Consider the following 10,966-nt stretch of genomic DNA (forward strand, 5'->3'; position numbering starts at 1 on the left):
ACTGTAATTGGAGAAGTCAATGTTCATACCGCTGGGGTGTAAACCACCCAAGCGAAAAATGAGGTGCTGCTCCTCCAATTTGCGGTGGGACTCACTCTGGCCACGGAGGAGGCCCAGGACAGAGAGGTCGGATTTCGAATGGGAGGGGGAGTTGAAGTGCTGAGTCACCGGGAGATCAGGTTGGTTATTGCGAACTGAGCGGAGGTGTTGTGCGAAACAATCGCCAAGCCTCTGCTGGGTAGTCTGAGGGCCACCAATGAGATAGATAGTAGTTCAGCACTGGTTGTGGTAGGATGATTCTTGCCTGATAACAGCTGGGAAGAAACTGTCCCTGAATCTGGAGGTGTGCGTTTTCACACATCTATACCTTTTGCCTGATGGGAGAGGGGAGGAGGTAGTGGCCAGGGTGCTAAGTCAGGTCAGGTCAGTGGAGAGGGCAACTATCTTGCTGGCTCAGCTCAGATTTCTTCACACAGTTCAATGCTGGCTCCTTGACTTCGGCGTTTCCTTCAAATTGTTCTTTAAACTTTGAGTTTGCTCATCTTTGGTAATCATTACACGTGGGAATAAAAATACAGTACTTAAAAAGCATGTTTTTAATGCTTGCACCAATAAGGAAAAAAAAATAAATCATACCAAATATCGAAAAACAATGTGAGAAAAATTGTCATTCGAAATCTGCCATTCAGTTATCACAAAACAGTTTGGTTTGTTCATCAAACATAGGCCTTCCCCACACAATTTTCTCATCAAGTTAATTGAAATGCATTAACCTTCTCTCAGTAAAGCACACAAGGAACTGCATGCGCTGAAATCATGAGCAAAATACATAAAGTGCTGGAGGAACTCAGCGGGTCAGGCAGCATCTCGAAGCCATTTTCTCCAGGGATGCTGCCTGACCAACTTTGTGTTTTTTGTCCCAGTCCCAGTCCTTAAATTAAGCAGCCTTTAAATCTTTGATCAGCCATGATCATATCGAATGGCGGTGCAGGCTCGAAGGGCCGAATGGCCTACTCCTGCACCTATTTTCTATGTTTCTAAATGGTGAAATAACACCACGACCTCTGTTCCTCTCTACTTTTTCTCCCCCACCTGCTCATAAACCCAATCTTCACCAGGATACACCTGTTCATTGCCATATCCTCCTCGCTTCTGTACATTGGCTCTCTTCCCTTAACCCCCTCAGTCCTGATTCAGCACCCTGACCCAAGCCTTCCACCATCTCTCTGCCTCCACAGTTACTGCCTTGCCCGCTGCGTTCCTCAAACAGCTTTATTTTGCTACCTTTCAATGGCGTGGTCTCTTAACAACCAACACTCACCTTTGTCTTGCATTGTCTCCCCTTTTGTCATTTAAAAAGTACTCTGCCTGCAGTCAATCACAGGTCCCCACCCCTCCCTGCACCCACAAGGGTTCTCTCCTCACTTTGAACTTTACTTCAGACATACAACCCAGAAATACCCCGTACACTAAACGCATTAGAGACAATTTACAATGTTTAACCATTAACCTACAAGGTACACAAAAATGCTGGAGAAACTCAGCGGGTGCAGCAGCATCTATGGAGCGAAGGAAATAGGCGACGTTTCGGGCTGAAACCCTTCTTCGGCCCGAAACGTCGCCTATTTCCTTCGCTCCATAGATGCTGCTGCACCCGCTGAGTTTCTCCAGCATTTTTGTGTACCTTCGATCTTCCAGCATCTGCAGTTCCTTCTTGAACACTAATTAACCTACAAACTTGTACATCTTTGGAGCGTGGGAGTACCTGGAGAAAAACCCACATGGTCACAGAGAGAACATGCAAACTCCGATACAGACAGCACCCAGGGTCAGGATTGAACCCGGGTCTCTGGTGGTTTAAGGCAGCAACTCTACCGCTGCACCACTCTGTCGTCCTCTTTCCAATCCCGATACAAAATCTGTAACATTCCCTATCCACGGATACTTCTTGACTAACTATATAGTTACAGTATTTTCTGCTTTTATTTCAATGCCTTGGTCAAATGAGATTTAAACTTAAAGTATGATGCACATCAGATGGTGAGATAATCTTGATCGACCAGTGTGTTTGCACAGTCTATCAGTGTGTTTTGCAAAGTCCACCCGTGCATTTTATAACAGAAACCATCTATTAGGAATGTTGTCCCCACTACTTTGTGGGATGCAATTAGAGTACTGCCAAAATGTTTTGCTCAACACCTCTGGAGCAGATTGGATATTAATTCTAGACCACTGCTATTCATTTTGCTTCAGAGAAATTTGAAGTGAATTAATCAATGTATCCACGGAGGGAATTTATTTTTAATCATAGTTACTGCCAAACCCTTCCAGCGGAGAGCTATGTCAGCACGAGAAGAAAATCACATCAGAAACGTTAAACACCATAAACTGCATAATCATACAACCACAGAAAAGCCTGAAAGAAACTAAAAATATCCGACCAGTCTTTCCAATTTGTTTGTGTCTTTTCGTTAGCCCAAATGCCAGTGCTATCATCGATCTGTCACATCTGTAGTGATGGATGACTGCAGGGGAAAGTTTGCAAGCCTTTGCACGATTAACACTAGGCATGTGCTCTCAGATGTGGGTTCCTGCAATTAGTGTCACTGAAAACTTGAAAGAAATCCAAAAGGAGAAACATAGAAAGAAAAAACACAGCAAAACCACAAGAAAATTGTAAAAATGCAAAGAAAATTATTGGCCAGCAGGGTTTAATCATCAGTCTAATTAAACATCTTTACAACTCTGAATAGTAGTTTCCATTTTGAAGATAGACACAAAAAGCTGGAGTAACTCAGCAGGTCAGGCGATATCTGAACATATAGCTGCAACTGATTTTGTGTGAGACTTACAATTTTTACACATACTTAGGGGGAAAGAAATAAAGTGTGCGAAGAAAGAAGACTGCAAAGGATTTAGATCAAACCAGCACTGGATGGAGTGTTTTCTTTCATCTAAAAAATTCTATGACTGTAAATCTTAATGCATTCATTGCAGCGAGACTTGATAGACAATTCCTGATGCGTCAACACCAAGCTGAAGAAGGTGGTTCCTTTGAAGTGTGATTCAAGGGACCCGAGAACAATATTGCAGAGGTCGATGCAATCTCTCATTTTTGCATTTCTCTGGTGAATTCATATTGTAGAATTGTACCTCAAACTAAACAATTTTCTACTGTGAATTCAATGAGAATTCAGTGAAACGTTTCACGGTACTCCTTTTTCTCCTAATCTTAGTGAACAACCAATTCTTGCTTGACTACAAGAGTCACGTCAAGAGTGTTTTATTGTCATATGTCCCAGAGAAAACAATGAAATTCTTACTTGCAGCAGCACAACATGTAAACACAGCACATAAACGAGGAAAAAAAGTTCCTTGTGTATATGTATACACACACACACCCAAAAAACAAACAAATATAGTGCAATAATAATACGCATGTTGTAGTTCAGAGCTTATTTGTTGTTGTGTTTAATAGCCTGATGGCTGAAGGGTTCCAGGTATCTGCTATTCCTTTTAGTCATTGAATCATAGAGTAACACAGTTGTAAACCACAGATACAGACCCTTCTGCCCATCACATCCATGCCAACCCATCTACAGTGAAATGCTTTGTCTTGCATACAATCTGATAAAATCATGCAGCAGACTTCACCGAGGTACTACACAAGTGTTGCCAAGTTTTTGCACCAACAAAGTTACAAAAGTCCACCGAACAGTCCTATCTACTGCCTGCCGCCGCATGTGGCAACAGCCTTCCCCCCTCCCACTGCGTCCCCCCTTCATTCTGGACAATCCACTACCTACCTGCCCCCACCCCCATCCCGAATCCCCCATTCATTCTTGGCATCCACTTCCCCCACAAGCACGCGTCTAAATGTCTGTCAAATGTAATGATTTTGTTTGACCACATCTCCTCCAGAAGAGTTCCAGCTATCAACCACTATGTTCCCCTCAAACCCCTGCAATATTCCTTCCTCTTCCCATACATCAAAGCCCTATTGTTTGTGATGCCCCCATCACAGAAACTAAATATTCTGACTATCCGCGCTGTCAATGCCTTCTATATCTCTGTCACTTATCACTCCATCTCGTTTGTGCCAGGGGAATCAAACTCAATCTGTCCAATCGCTCCCAATAACTCAAGTCCTCCAAATTAAGACACATTGAATTGAATCCTTTATTTGTCATTCAGACCTTTCGGTCTGAACGAAATGCTGTTGCCTGCAGCCATACATGTAATAATAACAAAACACAATAAACACAAATTAACATCCACCACAGTGAGTTCACCAAACACCTCCTCACTGTGATGGAGGCAAAAGTCTTAGAGTTACTGTCTCTTCCCTCCTCTTCTCCCTCTGCGCCGAGGCGATACCCCACCGGGCGATGGTAAGTCAGTCCCGCGGTTCAAGCTCCGCGGCCCAGACTAATGAATGTCCCCTGCACACTCTCCAATGCATTCACATATTTTCAATAGTGCAATGCCAGAACTGTGGAATTTAACTGATGCTTTGCCAAGTTACATCGTAAACTCCTAACTTTTATATTCTATGCATTGTCCTGTTAATCAAGCAGAACCATCTCAGGCACCAGTTCTTGGATTCCAAGCTTACAAAAGTGTCAACATAGACTTTTCATCAGGAGCACTGGAAGGTAAAGCTTAGTCTGCAGCATAGAAAGAGGCTCTTCTGCCCAGCAAGTCCATGCTGTCTATCAAACACCTATTTTTTTAATAACACTGACCACCTAATTTTATTATTTCCACATTCCTACCATCTCCCTCCCAGATGCTACAACCTTTAACACGCATGGGGTAGTTTCCAAGTTGCCAGTCGCCCAACCACACGGCCCATCTTTGGGATTCTGGAGGAAACCAGAGCACCCAAGAGTGAGAGGAAGCCCATGCAACCACAGGGGGAAATGTGCAAACTCCACACGGAGGTCTGGGTCAGATCTGGATCAGTGGAGGCTGCCACTAGCCTAGCCCCTCTCCATGATACGCCAGAGCATGAACCCCATTTCCTGCGGGAATCGGCCACAAGTGGGTGTTTTAGTCGGGTGAGTTTGCCCCGACACATTAAGATGCCACATTCTCAGGCGCTTTCCTCTATCACTGCCCCCCCCCCCCCCCCCCACCCTTTCTAATCCCACGAGTTGCAACTTCTCTCTCCACACACACACACACACACGTGTGTCTTCCCACTTCTGCTGAGAATCGGAGCAGTAACAAAAGGCAACACGACTTCACGCTGATATTTAGCAAAGATCCTATAGCTATAAGATCTTTGGTATTTAGTCTGTGCCCGTTCGCGGAGAGGGATGTGTGATGCCAGGTTTAAGCTGTGGGGCCGGACGGAGGTAGGGGTAGAGGACACTCAAAAATAATGTGAACAAAGGCAACGTTTGTAAATGATTTTGAAATACTCCAATATTAGGGAACGTTTGAATGAAATATTATTATACTAATTAGGCATTAAATGATTATGTTGACCGCGACGCTCATTCTAAAAGAATCAATCGCGTTTACATACATAGATCTCTGCCCATTGAAATAACAGACTCCCCTGATTATACAAGTTCTAATGCAATCGTATAAACGCTGATAACAGATGTAAAAGGAAAAGTCCATGATATATAAAACTTTGAATCATATCTCTAGAGTTGAATGCAGAGAGCATTTGCAGTAACACAAGACCGGGATGGATTGCCCACTCAGACTCACCTCGGGGCCGGCGGTAGAGGCAGATTGTATTCCCCACGCAGGCTTGCTCGCAGACCGGGAACCATCCGCTATCCGTGCGCCTGGAACCTCCTCGCTGCTGGGCTGCTGCTGCTGCCTCAGCTCCCGTTTCACCTCGGACCGGAGATCGAAGTAGCAGACCAGGGTGAGCAGGTGAAGGCAGAGCGACAGCACAAAGAAGCCGAGGAACACACCGCAGTTGTTGCACTGCCTCCTGCAATTGCAACTGCTGGGCAGATCTTTATCGCAGTTCAACAATTTCCCTTCGAAACTTTTCGTTGCCATTTATAAAAAGCTACAACCCCCAGATCTTTAAAAGAAAATAATAAAAAATAATAATAGTTGCTTCTACAACATATTCAATTGCCGCTTTATCCCTCCCCCTGAACTTGCAGTGAGTGAGTTTGCAGCGCCTGCTCTCCTTGCTGCTCTGAACTACCTCTGACTCAGGCGAGTGGTCAAGGCAGTGAGAGTGAGTGGTCGCCTATCATAACGGCAAGGGCCCGCCTCACCCTCTGCTCACTTTCTTCATTGGCCAGCACCACCATCATTTCAGGGACCACTTCACAATCTCCAATTCGCTCGCTGCTGATAAGACCAATGTTTTTTCTCTCTCTCTCTCTTTTTGAGAGGGGGAGGGGAAGGGGAAATCAAAGGAAATATCACCGTTCACGCCGCAAAGTAGCAATGTCACAAAATTGTGAGATGGTAAAAATCAAGTCTGCAATTTATCCCATCAGATAAAGCATAAAAAGGAGTTTAATTTGACACCTAATTCACTTTCATATCTTCAGTATTTAAAAAAGTTATGGCCATTTTCATACTCGGAAATTAGCATCTTGTTCCCTATTGCTTTTCCATTGACTTAACACAAAAGCTGTGATCGAGGACAGTCAAAAGCCCATAACATTTTTAAAAATCAAGAGAACTGAATGAAATGTTTGGTTATTATAGATTGAAGCATTCTGAAACAAATATAAAGAAGCCTTGGATGACCTGAAATTACAGCATATAATTAGTTAATTACCTAATTGTAGCTAATTACAAAATTGACCGTTGTGACGGAAATAGTAATAAACACCCACTGCCTTGAAAATTCAAAAATGTGATATTCTCAAGATCAGAGCTTTAATATTATTGTATTATATGCTGTAAATCCGTAACAGATATGTAAATAAATTACAATTTCTAGCAATATCGTTATGGAGAAGATCAGTTGCTAGCTGGTACATTGGCATATCAGTAGCATCATCATACTCCTCAGATTGTAACCAATAAGCAACTCTGTACACCTTGTTTTTTTTCAATTGTGGCTACAAGTTCTTGCTCTTCAAACCACACATGACATGCCTTTCTGCCCACTACTTTCCCATTAAGAATGTCCTGTAGATTCCATTTCTTAAGAAAAGGATATTAAAAAAAAAAGCCTAATGGCCGGTTCTCACGGTGCGACCTGACGCAAGATGTCACAAGAGTGAAGTGGTCGTGGTCCAGCACGAGTTCCGCACGATATAATGGGGGGTAGATAAAGAGTTGACGCGCTGTATGCATTAGCGCAACATGTGCATCGAAAACGCTTGCGTGAAGGCAGAAGGGTGAGATTAATTAAAAAGAGAATTAAGAGGAAGTCTCACTGGGTTAAGCCCATGTTTCAACGGAGACCTCAATTTGGACAATATGAGCAACTGCTTAATGTGCTGTGCGAAGAGGATAAAAGTGCATTCAAAAACTTTGTCAGAATTTCACCCGAGCTCTTTAATGAGTTAAAGAATAATTTGGGACCTCTGCTGAAGAAGACTGACACTGTAATGAGAAAGGCACTGGAACCAGGGTTGCGCATAGCAATCACCCTCCGCTACTTGGCCTCAGGCGATTCTTATAAAAGTTTATCTTACAACTTTCTTGTCGCCACCAACAGCATCTGTGGTATTGTCCGAGAAACCTGTGAGGCGATCATCCAATTTTATTCAGCTGAAGTGATGGAATGCCCCAGTACACCAGATGCGTGGAAGAGAGTTGCACTGGGGTTAGAAAACAGGTGGAACTTTGCTCACACATGTGGGGCTTTGGATGGCAAGCCTGTGGCAATTCGTAAACCACCCGGAGGTGGCTCAAATTATTTCAATTACAAGAAATTCCACTCAATTGTACTCATGGCGGTGGTTGATTATAACTACAACTTCCTGTATGTGGATGTGGGCACACCTGGAAGTGTTGGTGATGGCCGGATTTGGAAAGAAACCTGGCATGGAAAGAAAATGGAAGGTGGAACAGCAGGCATGCCTGATCCAGAACCTCTGTCAGGAGAAGACAGCCCGGACATCCCATATGCGATGGTTGCTGATGAAGCCTTTGCACTACGGCCCTGGATTATGAAGCCATATCCACAGAGGAATCTAACTAGGGAACAGAGGATCTTCAATTACAGGCTGTCAAGGGCCAGGAGGGTAGTAGAAAATTATTTTGGCATCTTGGCAAACAGATTTAGATGCTTGCTCAAGACAATGGAGAAGAGGCCCAAGAATGTGGAGAGTATAGTATATGCAGCATGTGTTCTGCACAACCTGATCCGAATGAGAGGTGCAGCTGCAGGATCAGCAACATCCATCCAGGACGGTGACATAGTGGACAGTGACACAGGGGAAGTAACACTAGGTGCTTGGAGAAGTGGTGCGAACAAGTTGAAAATGGTCTCACTGCAGCGTTTGAAAGGTAACTCGGGCACATCCAGTGTGAAAGAGCAAAGAGACCATCTCTGCGCTTACTACAATTCACAATTGGGGAGTGTGCCGTGGCAGGACAGCTATATTGATGGGTAGCCGACCACAGGAAAACTACTGCATGTTATAAGCTGACTTCCTAGTGTTGTCCTCTGAAAAGTGCTTCCTATAAGATGTTCGTCCGCAAAACCTGCCGTTTAGAACATTGCATTGTCCCTTTAAATGCCTGAGTTCACGCTTGTAGCAGAGGTTGATGGATATAATGTGTTTTAAATAATCTTGCGTGCCTCATTTGTTGTATTTCGTGTTTGCGAGGCCCTTTTACAGACAAATGTTTTGTGTGATGCATCTCCTCTCACTATGTGACAGAATTCGTCTTCTTATATTGTCAAATAGGAATAAAGACTTTGTATCACATTTACCGTGCTGATTGTCTTATTTCATTTTCTACCAAGAGGTGAAGAACACGTTTAAATAGCTGAACATTTCAGGGTCCTGCACACTCAAAAATGTAAATGAGTGAAAATGTGATTATATCACCTCCATTAAGGTATTTTGTGTTTCAGCATGAGAGGGATTATAACATTAGAGACATTCATCTTGTAGTGATGTATTAATGACGATTTGCAGACATCAAGCTGATAGTAAAAAATAAATTTATTTAGCAGTGAGGTGAACAAGCAATGACAATCAAAATGCTGAGGTAAAAGCTTTATCACACTTCAGGATATAATAAAATGTGGAGCCACCAACATGAGCATCACATCACCACTCACATGAGCACCCAGGATACTCAGCAGCCTTCGTCTCCAGCAGGTTGCGCTTTCTCTCCCTATTTCTATAATCCTCTCTGGATTTGTCATAGAGAATCTCATTGCATTGGTACCACTCCACCAGTTCCCCCTCTTGTTCCCTGTTGAAGTTATATGGCCTTACCTTCTGCCATCTTCCCTTTATGTTATCGTCTGCTGAGGCTATTGGGGAGGCAACAGCTACTGGGGAGGCAAACTCAAATTCACCTTGATCACAGGCAGTGGTATCTCTGGCATCTCCTCTTGCCTCTCCACCTGTTTCTCTTGCTGAGTCTCCTCCTCATTTACCTGCATGGCTAAAAACTTTCTGACTTTCTTTGACCCCTTTCTTTGCGCTTTTCTGAGAGGCATCTCTGCAAGTCTTACTGTGAAAAAGATTCTCAAACAATGACAATTAGGTGGGACGTCCTCGATGGACACATGGTCCATTGGCGATATTGAGACCACCTTTTTTACTCACCTTTTGTCCCCTCTGTCAAGCTTCCGGGTTTACCGTTCGCAGGAGTTCCCACGGTACCCGCAAGAGTCATTACGGATATCGCACGGATATCGTACTGGCATCTGCGTTCATACAATGTTGCAACGCTGCTCAAGTCACTCTTGGAGAAATTCAAAAATTTTTGAATTTTCTCCCGACCTTACAAAGTTACACGACTACCTGGCGTTAGCGCCACGGAGGTCCTCGGTGGTCCACGAATGCCGTACTGCTATCGCAGAAGGTTCCCACGATGTTAAACTCTTGTTAAGTCTTGCTTCAGGTCGCACCGTGAGAAAGCCCTTTAAGTATCCAAATAACAAACTAATCCCATTCACACAAGAATTCACAATATAACATGGTTTTTAAATCTCACTGTCATGAAGGAATTTAATGTTTAATTCCCATAAATTAATCTAGAAATATCCACTCAATATAATTAAAATTATTATTTTTTTGCACAATACATGGGACTAAAACAGATATTTAGTATAAAAATATTGACTGAGTAGACAATAACACAAAACATACACGATTTCGATGCTCTTATGACATGATTGTCCAAAAAAAAGAGCATTTAAATCATCTTGCGAGTGGGTTTTTCTGGAACGCGATCAATTGGAACGTTGCATTTGCGGTGAATTTGAACCCCATATCGGCAGGAAAAACACTGCCGGTTCGTATGGGGCCCAATTCACATTTTCGCAAATGTAAATTAGATTAAAGCCATCCCAAAAGCAAGTTTATATGTAAAATAGCCGACTTACACCGTGTTTTGTCCTGTACTTGAGATCCGTCACGTTGTAGGCGTTGACGGAGTTAGAAGTAGCTTTTTATTTTAATCCAGCGATTAAATTGTCCAGCGATTTAAAAAAAAACATATTGAGAACGGTAGTCCGGTCGATTTTTCATCAGCAACTGGCAGCCCGAGGAAATCCGCCTCCGACAGGCAGGAGAAAACGTCATTTTAATCCCGCCCCCCCCCCCCCCCAAAGGCGCCAAAGTCGCGCACATGGCCAGTGGCAGAACTGCAGCGCCACTGAAGGTAAGTTTTGTAACATTGCTACGCAGTCGATCGCAACCTCCGCACCCAGCAAACCAGCGCAACTACAGCAAAGCTTTGCAGAAAAGCAAATGCATGATCCGAATTGCATGGTTGCATAAGCGCAGTGCCGGAGTAAAGGGCCTGTCCCACTTACGTGTCCTTGGCACGCAAA

The 10,966-nt window shown here is 43.6% G+C and overlaps 1 protein-coding gene across 5 annotated transcripts in view; it reads right to left on the minus strand.

The window, feature by feature from the left end:
* eda (ectodysplasin A) overlaps window positions 1–6,219 on the minus strand; it is a 191,377-nt gene extending 185,158 nt beyond the window's left edge. For 4 of the 5 annotated variants that reach the window (XM_033030183.1, XM_033030182.1, XM_033030181.1 and 1 more), the window contains exons 1-2: window positions 6,157–6,219; window positions 5,725–6,109 (exon numbers count right to left, since the gene is read on the minus strand). In XM_033030183.1, coding sequence (XP_032886074.1) covers window positions 5,725–6,027 — 303 coding nt within the window. In that variant the 5' untranslated portion in view covers window positions 6,028–6,109; window positions 6,157–6,219. The other variant, XM_033030179.1, reaches the window with a different exon arrangement.
* Between the last annotated feature and the right edge of the window lie 4,747 nt (window positions 6,220–10,966).

The sequence above is a fragment of the Amblyraja radiata genome, chromosome 12 (genome assembly GCF_010909765.2).
Source record: "Amblyraja radiata isolate CabotCenter1 chromosome 12, sAmbRad1.1.pri, whole genome shotgun sequence".
Lineage (NCBI taxonomy): Eukaryota > Metazoa > Chordata > Chondrichthyes > Rajiformes > Rajidae > Amblyraja > Amblyraja radiata.